This window comes from Maniola jurtina, chromosome 28 (assembly GCF_905333055.1).
Source record: "Maniola jurtina chromosome 28, ilManJurt1.1, whole genome shotgun sequence".
NCBI lineage: Eukaryota > Metazoa > Arthropoda > Insecta > Lepidoptera > Nymphalidae > Maniola > Maniola jurtina.
The window spans coordinates 1,189,707-1,212,257 of NC_060056.1; the positions used below are offsets into that span (position 1 = coordinate 1,189,707).

At 38.0% G+C, this 22,551-nt stretch overlaps 3 protein-coding genes across 7 annotated transcripts in view; 1 reads left to right on the forward strand and 2 right to left on the reverse strand.

Moving 5' to 3' along the window:
• Nucleotides 1-2,021: 2,021 nt before the first annotated feature.
• LOC123879666 (zinc finger protein 90-like) overlaps nt 2,022-22,551 on the forward strand; it is a 31,244-nt gene continuing 10,714 nt past the window's right edge. Inside the window, exons 1-8 of one of the 2 annotated variants that reach the window (XM_045927519.1) lie at nt 2,022-2,036; nt 15,691-15,807; nt 16,082-16,256; nt 16,764-16,856; nt 17,221-17,355; nt 18,752-19,501; nt 19,884-20,014; nt 20,871-21,084. In XM_045927519.1, the coding sequence (XP_045783475.1) occupies nt 15,731-15,807; nt 16,082-16,256; nt 16,764-16,856; nt 17,221-17,355; nt 18,752-19,501; nt 19,884-20,014; nt 20,871-21,084 (1,575 nt within the window). In that variant the 5' untranslated portion in view covers nt 2,022-2,036; nt 15,691-15,730. Of the gene's footprint in view, nt 2,037-15,502; nt 15,808-16,081; nt 16,257-16,763; nt 16,857-17,220; nt 17,356-18,751; nt 19,502-19,883; nt 20,015-20,870; nt 21,085-22,551 lie in introns of those variants that run through there. The other variant, XM_045927518.1, reaches the window with a different exon arrangement.
• LOC123879685 (zinc finger protein 333-like) lies at nt 2,755-5,813 on the reverse strand. Of its 3 annotated transcripts, XM_045927558.1 has the most exons (4): nt 5,556-5,813; nt 5,285-5,298; nt 4,048-5,061; nt 2,755-3,541 (listed from the first exon to the last, which is right to left on the reverse strand). In XM_045927558.1, exons 3-4 carry the CDS (start codon nt 5,002-5,004, stop codon nt 2,828-2,830), a joined length of 1,671 nt encoding a protein of 556 aa, XP_045783514.1. In that variant the 5' UTR covers nt 5,005-5,061; nt 5,285-5,298; nt 5,556-5,813; the 3' UTR covers nt 2,755-2,827. The 3 variants fall into 3 exon arrangements, with proteins under 3 accessions (XP_045783514.1, XP_045783515.1, XP_045783513.1); XM_045927559.1 differs by lacking the exon at nt 5,285-5,298 and having other exon boundaries at nt 2,755-3,538; XM_045927557.1 differs by lacking the exon at nt 5,285-5,298.
• Nucleotides 11,397-15,268, reverse strand: LOC123879679 (zinc finger protein 431-like). 2 transcript variants are annotated; one of them, XM_045927549.1, is made up of 2 exons: nt 14,428-15,268; nt 11,397-13,220 (listed from the first exon to the last, which is right to left on the reverse strand). In XM_045927549.1, exons 1-2 carry the CDS (start codon nt 14,932-14,934, stop codon nt 11,823-11,825), a joined length of 1,905 nt encoding a protein of 634 aa, XP_045783505.1. In that variant the 5' UTR covers nt 14,935-15,268; the 3' UTR covers nt 11,397-11,822. The 2 variants fall into 2 exon arrangements, with proteins under 2 accessions (XP_045783505.1, XP_045783504.1); XM_045927548.1 differs by having other exon boundaries at nt 11,397-13,223.

Genomic DNA, 22,551 nt, shown 5'->3' on the forward strand with positions numbered 1-22,551 from the left:
GCTACAGAACTGCAGAACTGGGCCACTACTGTTTCTCACAGATTTCAGATAATTTATATCAAAAAAAAATTATTTACCTAGTTTTACTAAACAAATAAGTCTAGTTGATAGTATTGCTTATGGCAATTTACTTAGCCATAGCTCTTAAACTACTAAAATTTCACCATGTATAACTTTCATACAGGACTTTGTCTGTGTTGGTGTTGACTGGCGAGTTTTAACCCCCGACCCAAAAAGAGGGGTGTTATAAGTTTGACGTGTGTATCTGTGTGTCTGTGTATCTGTCTGTGGCATCGTAGCGCCTAAACGAATGAACCGATTTTAATTTAGTTTTTTTTATTTGAAAGGTGGCTTGATTGAGTGTTCTTAGCTATGATCCAAGAAAGTCGGTTCAGCCGTTTGAAAGTTATCAGCTCTTTTCTAGTTACTGTAACCTTCACTTGTCGGGGGTGTTATAAATTTCTAATTTACACTTGTCGAGTGTTTTTTTTTTTTTTTGTTAAAACTGACTGGAAAGCGCTCTAAGGGGGTGCCGTGCGTGTGTCGGCGAGCGCCGGCACAGACGGGGTCCATACTTGTATAGTTTAACTAACTCGTTACAAATAACTACAAACTTGACATTGGCTAATCAGTGTAAAGCCAGACGAGAGAAAAAAAAAACTTTCATGCAGTCGTCATATTGATTTCGTAATTATGTTTTAGTTAATTTCATTGTATAAAGTATTTTATGTTAAGGGGCAAGCGACGGGTCTGCCGTGAAATTCAAATTCAATTTGGTTCTTCGCAATTTGTAAATTAATACGACAACGTAGGCTTATGGCATTTTAATTACGCCAATTACTAAATTATTTAAAGAAATTAGCTCTAGTATCAACTAATATGCCTAGTAAGAGAGTATATGTAAGAGCCTCGATAGCTCAACCGGTAAAGGAGTGGACTGAAAAGCGAAAGGTCGACGGTTCAAACCCCGCCCGTCGTACCTATTCCTAGCACAAGCCTGACACTTAGTTGGAGAGGAAAGGGGAATATTAGTCATTTAACATGGCGAATATTTAAAAAAAAAATAGTAGATACTAGAGCTAATTTCTTAAACTGGACCCTTTCAAGCAAAGATTTTTATATAAACCTGTGAGGATGATACTGCTATTGGCGCAATTAAAGTGCCATAAGCCTACTTTTTCGTATTAGTTTACAAATTGCGAAAAACCAAGTTAAACTTGAATTTCGCGGGCACACCCATCGCATCCATCTTAGGTTAGAATAATTATGTTATGGTTTATGTGAGTTGGATTAAATAAACAGGTAAAAGTCAGCCGGAAGTATTTATTATTTTACACCAAAAATTCATTTTTACCCGACTACGGCAAAGCCGAAAGGAAGGAAGGGTTATGATTTTAGCAGTCTATGTATGTATGTATGTTTGTATCCAGATTCTGTGTGTTCCACCGTAGCGCCTAAACTACTGGGCCGATTTTAATGAATGAGGTGTCAATCGATTCGTTGTAAAGGCCCGGGTGACAGCAAAAAGAAACTAATTTGGTAGACAAATAAAATCATTGGGAATGCCGTCAATCAAGGATAAGAAATACCTACGCTGTCGACAACGCACGACCACGGCATTCGTATTGAATCTTACTCGAGACGATAGAGCACTAAGCACCTATCTTGTTTCTTTCTTTTTAGTTTATTTTACTACCAAGTCGGGTTCAAGTTGTCTCATTTTTCCGTAGTCGGGTTATAGTTTTTTCAACTTTTTTTTTTTGAAAATTCCAATCACATCACTCTCAATGACAAAGTTTCATAAGGACTTCGTCTGTGGTGGCGTTTGCTGGCGCGCGTGTTATGACTTTTTGGAGTGTTTTTTTTGTTAAAACTGAGTGAAAAGCGCTCTAAGGGGGTGCCGTGTGTATATCGGTGAGCGCCGGCACAGACGGGGTCCAAACTTGTATAGTTTAACTAACTTGTTACAAATAACTACAAACTTGACATTGGCTAATCATTGTAAAAGCCAGACGAGAGAGAAAAAAAAAAAAAAAGTTTCATAATCACATTACACTAATATTATTAAGGCGAAAGTTTGTGTGTATGTATGTGTGTGTGTGTGTGTGTGTGTGTGTGTATGTGTGTTTGTTACTCTTTCACTGCTTAAGATGATATAAGGAAATGGACCCAACATAAGTGCTTGAAAATGAAACCAATTGACAGGCAGATTTTATTATCCACTAGCCGATGCCCGCGACTTCGCCCGCGTGGATTTAGGTTTGAAATCCCGTGGGAACTCTGATTTTCCGGGATAAAAAGTAGCCTATGTGCTAATCCAGGATATTATCTATCTCCATTCCACAGCCAAATCCGTCAAGTAGTTTTTGCGTGAAGGAGTAACATACACACACACATACAAACTTATACCTTTACTAGCTGACGCCCGCGACTTCGTCCGCGTGGATTTAGGTTTGAAATCCCGTGGGAACTCTGATTTTCCGGGATAAAAAGTAGCCTATGTGCTAATCCAGGATATTATCTATCTCCATTCCACAGCCAAATCCGTCAAGTAGTTTTTGCGTGAAGGAGTAACATACACACACACATACAAACTTATACCTTTACTAGCTGACGCCCGCGACTTCGTCCGCGTGGATTTAGGTTTGAAATCCCGTGGGAACTCTGATTTTCCGGGATAAAAAGTAGCCTATGTGCTAATCCAGGATATTATCTATCTCCATTCCAAATTTCAGCCCAATCCGTCCAGTAGTTTTTGCGTGAAGGAGTAACATACACACACACATACAAACTTATACCTTTATAATATTAGTGTCATACAGGTTTTTTATGTGTGATTCTTTATATGGTATTTAAAAGCACTTATCGCCATAGTTGTATAGTCACATTGCAAACAACAATAACCTGTGTGGATTGTCATGTGAGCTTTAAGATAACTTGATTTTGAGCATTTATAATCACATTGCTTACAACGATAAGGTTTCTCACCGGTGTGCGTCCTCATGTGAGCTTTTAAATGACTTGAATTTGTACATTTATATTCACAATGCTCACAGGAATATGGTTTTTCACCAGTGTGAGTTCTCATGTGGTACTTAAGGGCACCCGCAGTAGAAGTTTTGTAGTCACAATGCTTACATTGGTATGGTTTTTCACCGGTGTGTGTCCGAATGTGGTTTTTGAGAGCACTCGACATGGAAAATTTGCAGTCACATTGGTTGCATTGATATGGTTTTTCACCCGTGTGAGTTCTCATGTGGTATTTAATGGCACTTGATTTTGACGATTTATAATTACATTGGTTACAGTGATATGGTTTCTCTCCAGTGTGAGACATCATATGTGTTTTCAAATGACTTGGTTTCACACATTTGTATGGACAGTGGTCACAGAAATTGGTTTTCTCTTTAGTCCTTGTGTGGTTCACTGAAGTATTCACATTTTCATATTCCAAGTTGCCAGTATTGTGTGGATTTGTGCTGTTTGAGGAAGTAACTGGTTGGCTGAGGTTCACACTTACTTCAGATTGGAAAGGCTCCTGCTGAAAACCAAATATACACAATGTTATTTGTCGCCTACTACACATTATACCAGCATCACTACTAAGAGATTACTGTTGTCACAGCGGCAATACAACTAAGGAAATTATATAGAAAGGATTTTTGGACTTTGTCTGTGTTGGTGTTAGCTGGCGGGCGTGCTCTGCTTTTTTGGAGTGTTTTTTTTGTTAAAACTCACTGGAAAGCGCTCTAAGGGGGTGCCGTGCGTGTGTCGGCGAGCGCCGGCACAGACGGGGTCCATACTTGTATAGTTTCCCTAACTTGTTACAAATAACTACAAACTTGACATTGGCTAATCTTTGTAAAGCCAGATGAGAGTGCACAAGATCTATAGCTAGGGTAGGCATAAGGTAGGTATTTGCCTAATTACTAGCGGCCACGGTGAAAAATGAGCATTGAACTATTTCGGTCAGGGTAAGCAGCGCTTTTATGCCTCTATGACCTGCACGCCGCTCTTCGAATAAGGAACCCTAAAAAATCCACTTACTTGAACATACTGTGTCTTCATATGTACTGTAGGCAGATCTGTATCACAAAATCTCATTTCTGCATCTTCAGACTTATAAGCTTTTTGTAATCCAACGATTCCTTCACTTAATATTGTTTCTGTTTTAATTGGTATTACTATGTTTGTCATCGGTTGGTCTAAATCTGCATCTAAGTTTAGATTAGTGTTGGTTATCTCTTTTTTGGGTACTAAGTCCTTGTCACCACACTCTAGGTCATCTAATATTTCCTTTTTAGGTTCAATGAGGTAGTTAGCATCACTTAATGCAATAGCTTGTAGCTCCATTTCCCATGTATTTTGTTCTATTTCTATTTTAATAGGTATATCAATATGTTGGTTTAAAACTGTAGTGTCTAAGTGAAGACTAGTGTTGGTTATCTCTTTTTTGGGTACTAAGCCCTTGTCACCACACTCATGGGTTACATCTCGGTCATCTAATATTTCTTTTTTAGGTTCAATGAGGTAGTTGGCATCACATAATGCAATAGCTTGTTGCTCCATTTTCCATGTGTTTTGTTCTAATTCTATTTTAATAGGTATGTCAATATGTTGGTTTAAAACTGTAGTGTCTAAATGAAGATTAGTGTTGGTTATTTCTTTTTTGGGTACTAAGTCCTTGTCACCACACTCATGGGTTACATCTCGGTCATCTAATATTTCTTTTTTAGGTTCAATGAGGTAGTTGGCATCACATAATGCAGGAGCTTGTTGCTCCATTTTGCATGTATTTTGTTCTATTTCTATTTTAATAGGTATATCAATATGTTGGTTTAAAACTGTGGTGTCTAAGTTAAGATTAGTGTTGGTTATCTCTTTTTTGGGTACTAAGTCCTTGTCACCACACTCATGGGTTATCTCTCGGTCATCTAATATTTCTTTTTTAGGTTCAATGAGGTAGTTAAGTTCACATATAGATGCTGTGATTTGGTCCTCCATCTCAGTATTCTATTTTGTTTAACTTATTACACTGGTTCAGTATCGTATGTGGTGGTTCTGTAAGATAAAATAAGTACCACAATGTATTATGAACCATTCTGCCAGGGTAATTAAGAAGGCTTGAATCAGATTTTTCGATATTTTTAATGAAGTGTTGAGACCACAAACGGCCCTCTGATTTTGACAACACTCATAACACCAGCTGTTTTTTCAGGATCACATCAATTTAAACTTGCATATTATGTAAGGAGCAATAAAAAAAATTGTTAGGTATACTTACATTTAAGTATTTTTCTAAAATAAAAAAAAATAAAAAATTACTGAGATTGGGATAGGTAGTAAAAATATCTGACTCCTATTGTCTATCCATCTTGTGGCCAGATTTACAACGCTGGTTTCTGGTGCGAGGTCATTCTAACACCACGGGACCCCAATGTTTATCGGTTTTTCGAACTACCTATGTGCCCTTCGGCTTTGGAACCTTTGTAGCTGCAGTACCAATTTGGAGAGCATTGCAATAAGAACGAATTTATTAACAGCAGAATACTCACTTAAGCCTAAACTATTTCACAAAAGTTTTTACGCAGTATGCACATTTCGAGTTGTACCCTACAAGTTTTAGCATATAACCTGTATCCCAGGTGTTGGATTGACCATAATATGATACAGATGGAAACTTTTATATCATAATAAAACGCCTACATCAATAAAACATACTGTATTTAATAAATTAATCGTATATCAATATTATTCTTAGAATCGAAATTCTTGTTTTTCTTTATTTCCGAGGTTGACATTGACAGCAGAGCTGAGAACCACAGATCCACAGACTAAGTCGGTGAATGGCAGCACTGGAGAAGTATAAAAATTGACAGGTGTCAGTCATCATCAGTCACAGATTAGAAGTATACATACAATTTTTTAACTGGCTTTACGGCTCTGGATTCGAGCAATTTGAGTGTAAGTAAAGTCCAGAGAATGTAATTAGGTGGATCATTCTACCGAAACGCTATATTTGTGTTCGCTTAAAATATATCGTAGCTCCGTAAATTTGAACTAATTTTAAAACCTAATTATTAAATTTCATGACCTTCTTCAACATATTAAATAACTATTTTTATAATTAAATATTAAAGGAGATCATTCTAGCTCCATACATTTTTGGGCCTTTTCTGAAAGTGCCGGCCAACGAAAAAAAATGGTACGGATCGTTAGAACTAGCCATTTGGAGTAATAGTTAATATGGCAGAAAAGTTGTAGGATTGCTCTGAACCAAGTTATACAAGGTCGAAGATTCGTCATTTTCATACATTTTATTGATTTCTAAAAGTGCTGGGAAACATAAAATAATGTTAGATATTGCTAGAACTAATGATTTGAAGCAGTTGTCATTATGACCCGAAAGCTGTGGGGCCATTATATGTCGTGTTATACAAGTTATACAAAAAATTAGTATACTTTGTATAATTAATTGTAACCGATTCTATGATTTTGTTACTGTTCTGATTGTTTTATACGAATTTGAATACACGTACAATTATTTTGAGTCCCACGAAGTGCTGGATCAGCTGCAATGTGGACAAAATTCGTTTATACATACCTGGATTGTATGCGGCCTTGTAATACTAGGTGATCTCATCCAGCCATCTCCCAAACTTCTGCCACTGGGATATCTCCGGCGAGCTCTGTGATGAATGCACCATTTGGTTATAAGTACTGTTCACCATAGTAACTACGGGCTTGCTTCAGTCGATAGCTGCCCATAGCAACCTGCGTCGATTCATCTGTGAATCTAGGAAAGTCATTGAACGGAGGTTGTCGGCTTCCATAGCCTGGAAATGAGCTCTTCTATTATAATTATTGTGTGTGATAACAAGTTCTGCTGAACTGTTTTGCTCACTGGCCGTTCATGGATTACGTCAAGAAAATCACGTGCATGCACGTTGTTGTCTATCAGAACATGATAGCCGTTCAGCAATGCTGACAAAATCCTGAAATAATCGATCATGTTACTTAATGTCCGGTTACAAATCCTGAATAACCCTGAGTAAACAAAAATCTCTTCCAAAGCGGTCGTTAATCATTTGCATTATCCAGCAGCAAATGGTAAAAAGTCTAGATTTATTGGCTTCGTCAGTAGTTAGCTGGGTTTTTACTGATGTTTTGTTACTAGCATTTGTGCCACATAACCGCACACCTCAAGAAAGAAAGATTACCTCAAGATTGTTTATGGTATCTCTAAAACCATGGACTAAGATAAAAATCCAGTAAAAATCTTCTATATCATTTAAGGTATCATTTAAAATCTAGGCATTATAAGTTGCTGCAGCGTGTAGATTATTGTTCCATCGCAACAAATATAAAGGCTTTTAGTGGTTTCGGAACTTGTGGTTAGGGTATGATTTTCACTGAAAAAAGTAATTAGTGCTTTTCTGAAGATATATGTACATGCCTGTATCTGTCTGTACATGCCCTTTATAGATAGCCTTTCTTTCTTGAGGCATGCGGTTATGTGACACAAATGCTAGAAACAAAACATTTAAATGAAACCCAGCTAATTACTGACCAAACCAATAAATCTAAGCTTGTTACCATTTGCCGCTGGATGGTGGAAGTGATGAACAATTGCTTTAAAAGAGATTTTCGTTTGCTCAGGATTGATCAGAGTGACCGGGCATTAAGTAACGTGATCGATTATTTCAGGATCGCGGTAACATAGCTAAACAGCTATCATGTTCTGATAGACAATAACGTGTACTACAGACGTGATTTCCTTGACAAAATCCATGAACTGGTCAATGCGCAAAACAGATCAGCAGAACTTGTTATCACACACAATAATTATAATAGAAGAGCTCATTTCCAGGCTATGGAAGCCGACAACCTCCGTTCAATGACTTTCCTAGATTCACAGATGAATCGACGCAGGTTGCTATGGGCAGCTATCGACTGAAGCAAGCCCGTAGTTACTATGGTGAACAGTACTTATAACCAAATGGTGCATTCATCACAGAGCTCGCCGGAGATATCCCAGTGGCAGAAGTTTGGGAGATGGCTGGATGAGATCACCTAGTATTACAAGGCCGCATACAATCCAGGTATGTATAAACGAATTTTGTCCACATTGCAGCTGATCCAGCACTTCGTGGGACTCAAAATAATTGTACGTGTATTCAAATTCGTATAAAACAATCAGAACAGTAACAAAATCATAGAATCGGTTACAATTAATTATACAAAGTATACTAATTTTTTGTATAACTTGTATAACACGACATATAATGGCCCCACAGCTTTCGGGTCATAATGACAATTGCTTCAAATCATTAGTTCTAGCAATATCTAACATTATTTTATGTTTCCCAGCACTTTTAGAAATCAATAAAATGTATGAAAATGACGAATCTTCGACCTTGTATAACTTGGTTCAGAGCAATCCTACAACTTTTCTGCCATATTAACTATTACTCCAAATGGCTAGTTCTAACGATCCGTACCATTTTTTTTCGTTGGCCGGCACTTTCAGAAAAGGCCCAAAAATAATGATCTCCTTTTACTTTATTGCAGTGGTACAGTACGTGATTACTCACGTCCTGTAGAATGTTCGCGACATCTACTATATAAAAATAAGTCGGGTTTTCCTTCCTGACGCTATAACTACATAACGCACGAACCGATTTCCACGGTTTTGCATTCGTTGGAAAGGTCTCGGGCTCCGTGTGGTTTATAGCAAAGAAAATTCAGGAAAAATTTCAACAGAAAAGCGTGAAAATCTTTTTTCATAGCATGTACTACAAACCAAGTGGCGAAACGGAGTTCGCCGGGTTTGCTAGTAGGATATAATATTGACGTGTCTCTAAAAATTATTTAGAAAGACTCTACATGTATTGCAAATCAATTATTGTGTAAAGTATATGACAAAGAAAGCACCAATAAAAATAATAAAAAATCTCACTTATTATTTTAAAAGTTATTTATCATTCTACAATGTTCGTGAAAAATAATCACACCTGTAGAAAAAAATTGCCGAAATGCTGAAATTTTAATTTTCAAGTTGGAACATTAGTTTATAGCTCTAGCAACTCTATGATTTGCCTTGTTATGACTAGTGTAGGCCATATTTCTGCAAGTGATAGCATTTCAGAGAATCATTAAGTTGTATAGGCGTTCTACACCAGTGTCAAAGTTGAAGTCTCATTTCTGTACTCAATAAAAAAAAGTAAGTAAACAATTTAAAAATATGATTTGCTTAGGGCCTTATTAATAAGTTGATTAATTAATATAATCGAGTGAATCTTGTTTTCATAACTTAAAATTTTGCACCAAAAACATATTTTTAAGTTAAAACGACACTTCTGTAGAATTCACTTCTGTTGATATAGCTTTCTCCAGAAGTGAGATATTTCTACAGAAATGATAATTTACTTATTATTCTAATATATTTTATCTTCTGTGTACAAATACAATTTTATAATTATTATAATTTAACTAATGCAGAATGCTGTTTTTTATTATGAACTGGTTTTAGATATTGTACTGCTAGCTTTATTATTATTATTTTCGACAGAAGTGACTTGTTTTCTACAGGAATAATAAGCATGGCTCTTTTTGGTAGTTTTTTCAGGCATATCAGGCAAAACGCGATTGGAGAAAGAAAAAGAGTAACGTTTAGGAAGAACATAATAAGGCTTGGATACCGAAGAAGAGACAAAAAATGACCAAAGCTGGACCGGAAGGAGCACATCGAAAATATAGAGAAAGATACTAAAAAAAACTATTAAGAAGCTGGGAAAATAAAATCAATTAAAGACTACACACCAAGAGCACAAAAACAATAAGAAAGAGTTGGCCAGAGCGTGTATAAGGATTGAAAAGAAGATAATTCTCCTTCAAGTCCAGTTTCACAAATATCTACAGTATTTTCTAGATTTTCCTTAGACAAAAATAGATGAACACTGAAATTAGAGCTTCTTAAGCTAAGAAAATTAAGCTAGCAGAGTTTGAAAAACAGCTCGGATTTGCTCCCATTACAAAATTAGGCTTATTTACTTTACTCCCAAAAAAAACTCTCAGACTTCTGCAAATCTGCAGAACCAATCATAATATAGGAATATACAGGAACCCAATAGCTGTCGCTATGGGATGTGACGCAGACGTCACGTCCAGGGTTGAAATTTTTTACAGATCAACCTTTGAATGTGAGGGTACTTCTGATATTTTTCAAACTGGAAAATGCAAGCCAAAAAATAAAATATAATTAGTATGATACGTTCGATAATGTCATAAAACATGTTTTAAAAACTTTTTTGCTTCGCCAGACGAAGAAAATGATATTTTGTAATGATTCTATTTTCAGGATCTTATTCTACAGGAATCTTATGTTTAAGTACGTCATTTCTGTAGAACATGTTTGTTGATTTTTTTTAATAGTTTTTAACTAAATTTCACTTCCTGAAATTGACATATTAAGACTGTTGACACCAAAAACAATTAAGCCTGGTTATTTTTTTGCATTGTTACATAAATTTGTAATTTTAAGAAAATTCCTGTCACTCATGGCGAAATTTATGTCACTCCTGTCGATATGAAAAAACCAAAATATGCGATTATTTCAAAATATTATTGTTATTGATCTCTGTTTCAATTTTTTAGATGATTATTACATTAAAACTTATTATAATAACCCAACAAAAAGTTGATATTGTTAAATAAAATTTTATTTTTTTATTTTTATCACTCGGTAGAATTACCCAGGTACGGTATTCCTAAGCGAAGCCAGACGGAACCGGCCAGCTAGTAGGTATTTAATTAAAGAAAAAGGATTGAAATAAAGGAGTATGGAGTCAGACAAAGGCATGAATTTTAATAATTAAAATCAAATTATTTAAGCAACACCACAAATAATAAGCAAATAATTTTAAGGGGCATGAGACGGGCCTGCCCGCGAAATTCACATTTAATTTGGTTTTTCGCATTTTTTAAACAAATACGACAACGTAGGCTTATGGCATTTTCAATTGCGACAATGGCAGTATCATCCTCACAGGTTTATATAAAAATCTTTATTTGAAAGGGTCCAGGTTAAGAAATTAGCTGTAGTATCGACTAATTGACACATTAGTCGATATTAGAACTAATTTCTTAAACTGGACCCTTTCAAGTAAAGATTTTTATATAAACCTGTGAAGATGATACTGCCATTGTCGCAATTGAAAATACCATAAGCCTACTTTGTCGTATAGTTTAAAAAATGCGAAAAACCAAATTAAATTTGAATTTCGCGGGCAGGCCCGTCGCTTCCACCTTAAGGCTAACCATGCTGACTGAATTGGCCACTGCCCATAGTCTGACATAAATTACCTGAGTCACTGGTTACAATACAAAAAAATACATAAATGAATGAATGAATTTATTATTCCTCATACAGTACAATTTTTTTTATTTATGCACTGCGGCCACCACAATGGCGGCCAATAATCCTGCTATGTCTGACATATTTTACTGTCACAATGCTCACAGAATGAATGAATGAATTAATTTATATTAAGATACTAGCCAGTGCCACTATTTGCAAGCTGAAGTGGCAGTGGGCAGGCCATGCCTGTCACAGAGGCAATGGCCTTTGGAGCCGGAAAGTCCTTGAGTGGAGACCCCATATAAGCAAGCATAGTGTTGGATGCCCTCCAGCACGATGAACCGCCGATATTTAGCAGCTGGCGGGAAGTGGCTGGATGAGGAAAGTTGAGGACCGAGTGTGGTGGCTCTGTTTAAGGAAGGCCTATGTCCAACAGTGGACGTCCACAGGCTGATGATGGTGACTAGCCAGTGTGAGTGTTCATGTGATATTTGAGAGCAGTCGAGGTCCTACATTTATAATCACAAGTCGTACAGTGATAAGGTTTTTCACCAGTGTGAATTCTCATGTGGACTCTAAGGTAAGTTGATGTAGCACATTTATAGTCACATATTTCACAAGCGTAAGGTTTTTCACCAGTGTGCGTCCTCACATGGATTTTTAGGTAACGTGAATTTGAGCATTTATAATCACAATACTCACACACGTAGGGTTTTTCACCAGTGTGAGTTCTCATATGGATTTTCAGATCGGAAGATTTTGACCCTTTATAGTTGCATTGCTCGCAAAAATATGGTTTAACACCTGTATGAGAGTTCATATGAGTTTTGAGTTGTTTAGATGTGGCACATGTATAATCACATTGCTCACAGGTATAAGGTTTTTCACCAGTGTGAGTTCTCATGTGAATCTTTAGATAGCGTGGGTTCGAGCATTTATAGTCACAATGCGTGCAGACGAAAGGTTTTTCACCAGTGTGTTTCCTTATATGGATTTTCAGATCGCAAGATTTTGAACATTTAAAGTCGCAATGCTTACAAAAATATGGTTTAGCATCCGAATGAGTTCTCATGTGGATTTTCAGGTACCAAGAAGTCGAGCATTTATAGTCGCAATGCTCACAGCTATAGGGTTTTTCACCAGTGTGAGTCATTGTATGTATCTTTAAATAACGCTCGTTTGAACATTTATAGTTGCAATGTTGGCAGGTGTAAGGTTTTTCACCAGTGTGAGTTCTCATGTGGACTTTAAGGTCACTGGATTTTGTACACTTATAGTCGCAATGTTCACAGGAATTAGCTTTCTTATTTGTGTGTGTTCTCTTGTGAATTTTAAGGTTACTTGAATTTGAACATTTATAGTCGCAATGCTTGCAAAAATATGGTTTAGCATCCGAATGAGTTCTCATGTGGATTTTCAGGTACCAAGAAGTCGAGCATTTATAGTCGCAATGCTCACAGCTATAGGGTTTTTCACCAGTGTGAGTCATTGTATGTATCTTTAAATAACGCTCGTTTGAACATTTATAGTTGCAATGTTGGCAGGTGTAAGGTTTTTCACCAGTGTGAGTTCTCATGTGGACTTTAAGGTCACTGGATTTTGTACACTTATAGTCGCAATGTTCACAGGAATTAGCTTTCTTATTTGTGTGTGTTCTCTTGTGAATTTTAAGGTTACTTGAATTTGAACATTTATAGTCGCAATGCTTGCAATGATAAGGTTTCTCTCCTTTGTGAGTATTTGTGTGGGTAGTTTCACTAATGTTACAAAATTGAGAGTTTGCATTGTTTGAGGAAGTAACTGTTTGCTTGTCAATGACTGGTTGGCTGTTGACCAAACTTGCTATCACTTGAGACGGCTCCTGCTGAAAACAAAATATACTGCTACTTTGTCCGTGTTATTATTTTAAAATAGCGAGCAAACAAGCAGGCAGTTTTTTTATCGCTGGGGAATCCATTTACGCGTCCCTCCCTGGAAGCCAGCCAGCCAGCCGTAGACCAACCAGCCAGTCAGCCAGCTGAAGGAGGGTATGTGGGACTCAACGGCAGGCGGGTCTGTGTTAAGTGATTACTGCCACCCATGAACACTTGCAGTACCAGGGGAACCACCAATGTCTTGCTGGCATTTCAAGAATTTGTTTTGAGTGTTTTAAAAATTCCATGGGAACTCTTCGGTTTTATAGGATAATAATAAAATTAAAACTGGCTAACTGTGAGTCAGACTCGCACACCAAGAGTCTATGCTCGGTTATTTTTTCTGACATTTTGCACAATAAATCAAAAATTATTAGGCATAAAAATAAGTTTTAGAGTGCAGGTAACAGGTAAAGCACTTTCATATGATACCATATCACACTAATATTATAAAGGAGAAAGTTTGTATGTGTGTATGTTTGTTACTCCTTCACGCAAAAACTACTGGACGGATTGGGCTGAAATTTAGAATGGCAATAGATTATACCCTGGATTAGCACATAGGCTACTTTTTATCCCGGAAAATCAAAGAGTTCCCACAGGAATTTTAAAAAACCTACATCCACGCGAACGAAGTTGCGGGTATCAGCTAGTTTGGTTTATATCTTACTTTGAAAACTAAAAATATTAATTACTTGTTCATGTACTCTCTGTCACACATTGTATTTTTTTTTGTGATGTACTTTCTTCCTTTACTTGTGCCCTAAGACCTAAAACCCACCTGCCAAACCTCATAATTCTAGTTCAACGAGAAGTACCCTATGGGTTTTCTTGACAGACATAATAGATAGACAGACAGACAACAAAGTAATCCTATAAGGGTACCTTTTTTCAGGTAGAGAACCCTAAAAATCAATATGGCAGGTTGTGAAATTCAATTTTTAACTATCATTTTTAAAGCCTCAATAACTCAACGGTTACAGGAGCGGACTGAAATCCGAAAAGTCGGCTTAAAGTTTAAACCCCACCCGTTGCACTATTGTCGTACCCACTCCTAGCACAACCTACCACTTAGTCGGAGGGGAAAGGGGAATATTAGTCATTTAACATGGCTAATATTTAATTTTTTTTTAAATACAAGAAAAGATAACTTACTTTAACACGTGTCCTCATAAAAGTAGACACACTAGTGTCATAATATAGTGTTTCTGTGTCACCAGATGACTTGATACCTTTTTGTAATTGAACATATTTATTGCTCAACATTTTTTCTGTTTTAATTGGCCCCACCCTTACAATTTGTTGATCAAAGTTTGATAGTTCTTCCTTAGGTACAATACAGTCAGCATCACACTCATAGGTTATCTCTAGGTCATCTGATATTTCCTTTTTAGGTTCAACGAGGTAGTTGGCATCACATAATGCAGGAGCTTGTTGCTCCATTTCGCATGTGTTTTGTTCTATTTCTATTTTAATAGGTATGTCAATATGTTGGGATAAAACTGTGGTGTCTAAGTGAAGACTAGTGTTGGTTATCTCTGTTTTGGGTACTAAGTCCTTGTCACCACACTCATGGGTTATATCTAGGTCATCTAATATTTCCTTTTTAGGCACTATGAGGTAGTTGGCATTTCTTAAAGATCCAGTGGTATTCTTCTCCATCTTGCAAGTGTTTTGCTTTTTGTGATTTCTTCAGTTTACTTCACAGAGTTTACGGATGACTTACAGATGATGCATTGCAGTTTTCCCCAAAGCTGTTTACTGGTTCTGTAATCAGTAGCACGATTCCGTAAAACCTGCAATCTGCATTAATCATTTTTACAATCGCAATTCTCGTTCTTGTCTTGCTTATAACATGTTTAGAACGTAAAGGTGTTTACTTTATCAGTTTATATAGGTACTCTTTGGTCTTGTTATCAGCCAAAGAGAATAATAGGTAATCACTACGTTTTCCTATGTGGTTTTCATTTTTTCATTTGCCATTCTTGGGTTTGGTTCTTGGGTTCCAACCCAATGCCAATAATCAAAGAGTATAAACACTACGTTCTAGCCAATGATTCTATCGCTCGCGCTATCGCAATCAAGGCACGGGTTTGGTCTGTGCTTCTGTGCTATAGTTTGTATAAAGAGTATGTAGGCTTTAAAAGTTATATCCAGGGCCATAAAATAAATTTAAAAAAAAACAATTTGACGTTAGTTTGTAGTTTGTGGTTTCAATTTTTTTGGTGAATTCATATAAAAATAAATCATAATTTTATTTTTTGAATGCATTTATTATATGTAAATAAACTTTAATTTTATAAATAGTTGAACAGCAGTGTGTATCATAAGTACAAAAATATAATTTACTGAGATTTGTAATTCGTGGACGCTGTGAAATCTAAAAAAAATATATATCAATGAGCTATTGAATGCAAGACAAAAACACTGTATTTTCTTACCTAAATAAAAACTCAAAATGCGTTGCTGCGTGCCGTTTTGTAATAATTCTTCAAAATATACGCTTGGATCGCAAGGTGATATCACCTATCACAAGTAAGTTGTTAATTTAAGACAAAACTTAAAAAACTTTGTGTTTACATATTTGTGTACCCCTTTCCATATGTTTCAATTCAGTTATAACTTAGTCATTGACTACAGTCTTCCCTAGTGGTAAGTGAAAGGGATATGGCAGTTTTTTGTTAAACCCATACCCTCTTTGGTTTCTACATGGCATCATAGTGTGCATGATAGTTGTAGCAAAATCTAAGTAGTAGGGTCCCATTGGCATCTTTCAGGTATGAAACCCTGAAAATTAGTGATTTTCCAGGTTCCCAGTCAATCCTGGTACTAGGAAGTGCTGGCTGAAAGCTCTCAACAAAGATGAGGCAAGTCTACCCACCCGAGCGGCTGTTTGTTCCCAACACTTCTTGTTTGATGATTTCTATGTATCTAAAACTGGTTTGAGGAAAGTCAGGGCGGATGCTGTGCCTTTGGTGGTGCATGTAAGTATACAAGGTGGATTAGAAATTAGAATCCCACTAATCCAGCACTATTAAAAACCAGAGGATTATTGGAATGTTCGGATTACTGGATTGTATTGAAGAACACAATAAAATAAAGCTATTCACAAGAAATTGTATGAAAAACTGCTTACTCAAAATTTGACCAACTTCTGCTGTCCCCTTTTCTTTCTTTCTGTACAATGAAATGGTTCTTACATGAAACTGAGTTGATTGGCATTTTATTCAATTTCATTGATTTTTATGGACAACTCATGCTCGACCGAATAATTGACTATGCCATAATTGTTTGCACAAAAAGGGACCTAAAGACAGCTATCCTGTAACTCCTATGGTTTTGCATTTCCCCATACTGTCCCAGTTAAAAAAAAAACGTACTGTACATATCTTTACATCTACATACCTGTCACATGCATACATATCTTTACACACATACATACATATCTTTACATGTACATATCTGTACGTATCTACATATCTTTGTTGCAGGTCTGTTTAATATGCCTGGACACAGAGAGCAAAATGTACCCATTAAATAAATATAAACTAAAGGAACCATACAGAACATTGACTGGAATTGCAGTAAGTTCTTCATTTTATTTTAAAATATGATGATACAAAATAAGATGTTTATCCTTGTAGGATATTTGTGTATATGTCTGTCTGACCCAGCTTATTTTACTGATTAAGCTGAATACACACGTAATTCTATAACTACACATATTTTGAACCCCTATTTTACCCCCTAACAAGTTGAATTTTCAATAATCCTTTCTTAGTTGATAACAGCTATCTGCACTCCGAATTTCAGCCTGATCTGACCAGTAGTTTGAGTAGAGCGTTGATAGATCAATCAGTCAGTCAGTCACCTTTTCCTTTTTGTATATTTAGATTCTGGTTTTGATTCAAATTTCAAAAAGTTATAAGTATAATGTTTTGTTTGTAGTTGGAAGATAAAGACAAGATGCCCAAAACTCTGTGTGGAGAGTGTGCACACAGACTTCTGAACTTCAACAAGTTCAGGGAAAAAAGCGAGCGTGCACACTCACTTATGTTAAGACTGGTCAAAGAACACAAATCTGTAAGTATTTCATTTCCCCTTAGGCGTTCCCACTATGTTGTAATGGAAAAATTAAAGTCTGTTCGTTTAGATACGGTCGCCTTCGTGGCGCGCCGCCTTTAGATATGCCGCAAATTGTCAAAGGCGCCGCCGCGATTTCAAAGTTAGCCGCGTGGGCTGTACACTGGCAGGAGAATTTGGCATCTACGAACTCGTATTTTTCATTTAATTTCTCTTTGCTACCTAACCTGTGTTTATTATTTATATTCGTATTTCATTACATTCACCATATGTTAAAATAGTATTCTATTTCATTCTTAGAATAGAAAAAATAGGGTGTAAAAAAATGCCATACCTCTTCCTAGATGCGGGCTGACTAGAGAGGGCATGGCAGTTTACACTGCATCATTTTTTTTTATTTTTTTTTTAAAGAATATTATCCATGTTAAATGACTAATAGACCCCTTTCCTCTCCAACTAAGCGTCAGGCTTGTGCTAGGAGTAGGTATGACAATAGTGCAACGGGCGGGGTTTGAACCTTCGACCTTTCGGTTTTCAGTCCACTCCTTTACCGGTTGAGCTATTGAGGCTCTACTCATTACTCACCACCAGGTGAAAAAGCAGTCAAAGGCTAACTTGTAATCGAAAAAAAGGTGTTTTGTCATTCAAAATGTCTATTTAAAAATTTATTGTTATAAAAAAGTACTGTCAGATATAATAATGGATAGATAGATAAATATATAGTTTGTCAACTTAGGATATAACGCGTTTTGAAATACATATTATTATTATTTTATAAAATTTGTATACCTTTAAAAAATATGTCTTTTCTATATTCATATTTAGAATTATTCTCATACTTGCTGATGCCCGCGACTTTGTTCGCGTGGATGTAGTTTTTTAAAAATCCCGTGGGAATCCTTTGATTTTCCGGGATATTTTTTTTTTCTTTAAATCTGGCTTTACTCTGATTAGCCAATGTCAAGTTTGTGATATTTTCAAGTTATTGAATTTATACAAGTATGGACTCCGTCTGCGCCGGCGCCCGCCGACACACGCGCGGCGCCCCTTTAGAGCGCTTCCCAGTCAGTTCCACCACCAAAAAACACCAACTAACACAAAAACCAGCCACTATTAACAAAAAAAACACTCCAAACAAGCACAGCACGCGCGCCAGCAAACGCCATCACAGACGAAGTCCCTTTTCCAGGATAAAAAGTAGCCTATCTGCTAATCCAGAGTATAATCTATCTCCATTCTAAATTTCAGCTCAATCCGTCCAGTATTTTTTGCGTGAAGGAGTAACAAACATACACACACACATACAAACTTTCACCTTTATAATATTAGTGTGATAAGTGAACATTGTTCTTCCGAGAAATAAAAAACTCTTTAAACCTATTGTTTACATTTTCAGATAACAATCCAAAACGTGAAAACAATAAACCGACATGAAAACGACCTGATATCAAAATTAGTCCATAAACAATTTGAGCCAAACAACTGTGATTTATATATCCTAGAAGATGTAGAAGATAACCTAACTGTTTTGGACAAAACTGACCTAAATGAGAAAACTGTCACAGTTAAACATGAAAATTTTACCTATACTAATGAAAACTATATTGAAACTAAAGACGAGTTAAGTATAGACCACGAAGTTTTGACTAACGATAATTTAAACCATTTAAATTCAATCAAAGATAGCTTCAATGACGGAAATGCTGACGATGGTTTAAATAACGATAACGTTACTGCAAGTAACGATAACGTTATACTAAATAACGTTAAAAATGAAAACAGTGACAACGACGCCGATTTCTTGCCGAATAACGATTGCAATGACTATTCTACAGATGACAGCTTACCTTTAGAGACGAAACGCAAGAAAATATTGAAAAAAGAGAAGAGTAAGACCAAAAAAGCTAAGGTCAAATCTAAAGTTATCGAACCGAAAATAGATAGACGAAGGAAACCGTTTTTGAACACGGATTTGAATGAAACTTTGTTCACTATAACTGATTTAAGTTTTGATGAGCAAGTAGCTGATATACGGAAAAGGCAAGAAACAGCTAACTATAAGAATTCTCCGTTCAAATGTACGCTGTGTTTCAAAGGGTTTTTGGACGAGGATGCTTACAATGGGCATATGTCGAGGCATACTGATGTAAGTTTATTTAACCCCCGACCCAAAAAGAGGGGTGTTATAAGTTTGACGTGTGTATCTGTCTGTGGCATCGTAAATCGTAAACTAATGAACCGATTTTAATTCAGTTTTTTTTTTTGTTTGAAAGGTGGCTTGATCGAAAGTGTTCTTAGCCATAATCCAAGAAAATCGGTTCAGCCGTTTGAAAGTTATCAGCTCTTTTCTAGTTACTGTAACTTGCTGTTGGGGGTGTTATAAATTTTTGATTTTATCTATCCATATCCAATGTATTCAAAAATTACTTGCTTTAACGGAGAATAAAAAAACCAGCCAAGTTCTAGTCAGATTCGCGCACCGAGGGTTCCGTATTTATTATTATAATATTAGTGTGATCATTTTGCAGCAATGTGGGGAGTATGAGTGTGAAATATGCAAGACGCATTTCAAGCACTCTCACGCGCTGAGGAAGCACATCACCGCACACCACACGCAAAGGTTCAGCTGCAACTCCTGCCCGTACATCACCACACATCGGTAAGTTTATCTGCTTGAATTGGTGATGGACCATTTGTAGGGTTTCGTACCCTAAGGACCAACTAACAGGACCAAAATCAAGTCAAAGTTCAATAGTTTTTTTTGTTTAAGAAAAAATTGGTTGTCTGTAAAGTCGGTTTACTGACGATAGTTGAACGTGACAACAAAGGCCGATTGTGCTTCTTTGTTGCTCGTTCCGCGCTCTCGCTTGCACTTCAAGCCTTACATGGAACGCCTCAGAGCGAGGTAACGCCGCATGAGTCATGTTTTTTCGTGCGTGCAGCCGGCTCTATCGAATTATAAGACGTTGTCACGTCAAAACAAAAAAGAATATTAGTCATTTTAATCACGACTAATCATTCCCCTTTCCCCTCCAACTAAGCGTAAAGTTCAATAGTATGACACAAGTGTTTACGGGACATGATATTAAACTGCTATATCAATTATCATTGTCAAATCACTCTCAAAACACTCTCTGACCAACAGTGTTGTTCACATCCATACTATACTAATATTATAAATGCGAAAGTGTGTCTGTCTGCTACCTTTTCACAGCCCAACAGTTTAACCGATTCTGACGAAATTTGGTACAGGGTTAGCTTATATCCCGGGGACAGACATAAGCTATTTTTTATCCCGGAAAATCAAAGAGTTCCCACGGGATTCCCAAAAACCCATCCGCATAGCTGATTTGTACGAAATTTGGTAACGAGGTAGCTTGCGTCCTTGTAATTATTAGTTTAAGTTAGGTATACATGTGCAATAAAGTTTTCCAAATAAATAAATGAACCCTAAAATCACCTCATTCTCTCAAAGTTTAGTTTCCTGAAGGTTTTACACACATGTTTTTTTCCAGACAAACGGCGAGGCTCCACGAAAGATGGCACAAAGGGACGAAGTACCAATGCCCGCACTGTCCAGACGAGTTCGTCAAGTTCACGACGTACATGGGCCACATACGCATCAAGCACCCCTCCGACTTTGTGTGCGCGCTGTGCGGGTACTCCTTCGTCAGCGAGAAGGGCATCGACTTGCACAAGAAGCTCAAGCATCGCCTCGACGACAGAGAGGTGAGCGAGCTGTACAGGGTGACCACTAACTACCCTCAGCGATGGGGAGTATTGCACGTACATGCGCCACATACGCATCAAGCACCCCTCCGACTTTGTGTGCGCGCTGTGCGGGTACTCCTTCGTCAGCGAGAAGGGCATCGACTTGCACAAGAAGCTCAAGCATCGCCTCGACGACAGAGAGGTGAGCGAGCTGTACAGGGTGACCACTAACTACCCTCAGCGATGGGGAGTATTGCACGTACATGCGCCACATACGCATCAAGCACCCCTCCGACTTTGTGTGCGCGCTGTGCGGGTACTCCTTCGTCAGCGAGAAGGGCATCGACTTGCACAAGAAGCTCAAGCATCGCCTCGACGACAGAGAGGTGAGCGAGCTGTACAGGGTGACCACTAACTACCCTCAGCGATGGGGAGTATTGCACGTACATGGGCCACATACGCATCAAGCACCCCTCCGACTTTGTGTGCGCGCTGTGCGGGTACTCCTTCGTCAGCGAGAAGGGCATCGACTTGCACAAGAAGCTCAAGCATCGCCTCGACGACAGAGAGGTGAGCGAGCTGTACAGGGTGACCACTAACTACCCTCAGCGATGGGGAGTATTGCACGTACATGCGCCACATACGCATCAAACACCCCTCCGACTTTGTGTGCGCGCTGTGCGGGTACTCCTTCGTCAGCGAGAAGGGCATCGACTTGCACAAGAAGCTCAAGCATCGCCTCGACGACAGAGAGGTGAGCGAGCTGTACAGGGTGACCACTAACTACCCTCAGCGATGGGGAGTATTGCACGTACATGCGCCACATACGCATCAAACACCCCTCCGACTTTGTGTGCGCGCTGTGCGGGTACTCCTTCGTCAGCGAGAAGGGCATCGACTTGCACAAGAAGCTCAAGCATCGCCTCGACGACAGAGAGGTGAGCGAGCTGTACAGGGTGACCACTAACTACCCTCAGCGATGGGGAGTATTGCACGTACATGCGCCACATACGCATCAAACACCCCTCCGACTTTGTGTGCGCGCTGTGCGGGTACTCCTTCGTCAGCGAGAAGGGCATCGACTTGCACAAGAAGCTCAAGCATCGCCTCGACGACAGAGAGGTGAGCGAGCTGTACAGGGTGACCACTAACTACCCTCAGCGATGGGGAGTATTGCACGTACATGCGCCACATACGCATCAAGCACCCCTCCGACTTTGTGTGCGCGCTGTGCGGGTACTCCTTCGTCAGCGAGAAGGGCATCGACTTGCACAAGAAGCTCAAGCATCGCCTCGACGACAGAGAGGTGAGCGAGCTGTACAGGGTGACCACTAACTACCCTCAGCGATGGGGAGTATTGCACGTACATGCGCCACATACGCATCAAACACCCCTCCGACTTTGTGTGCGCGCTGTGCGGGTACTCCTTCGTCAGCGAGAAGGGCATCGACTTGCACAAGAAGCTCAAGCATCGCCTCGACGACA

What these genes read in the sequence shown, in the direction of transcription:
- LOC123879679 (XM_045927548.1), bottom strand. Translation starts at nt 14,934, where the DNA reads ATGGAGAAGAATACCACTGGATCTTTAAGAAATGCCAACTACCTCATA. An exon ending in TTATGAGGACACGTGTTAAA is followed by an intron (nt 13,224 to 14,427) that starts GTAAGTTATCTT and finishes TTTTGTTTTCAG; the next exon opens with CAGGAGCCGTCTCAAGTGAT.
- LOC123879685 (XM_045927557.1), bottom strand. Translation starts at nt 5,004, where the DNA reads ATGGAGGACCAAATCACAGCATCTATATGTGAACTTAACTACCTCATT. An exon ending in TGAAGACACAGTATGTTCAA is followed by an intron (nt 3,542 to 4,047) that starts GTAAGTGGATTT and finishes TTTGGTTTTCAG; the next exon opens with CAGGAGCCTTTCCAATCTGA.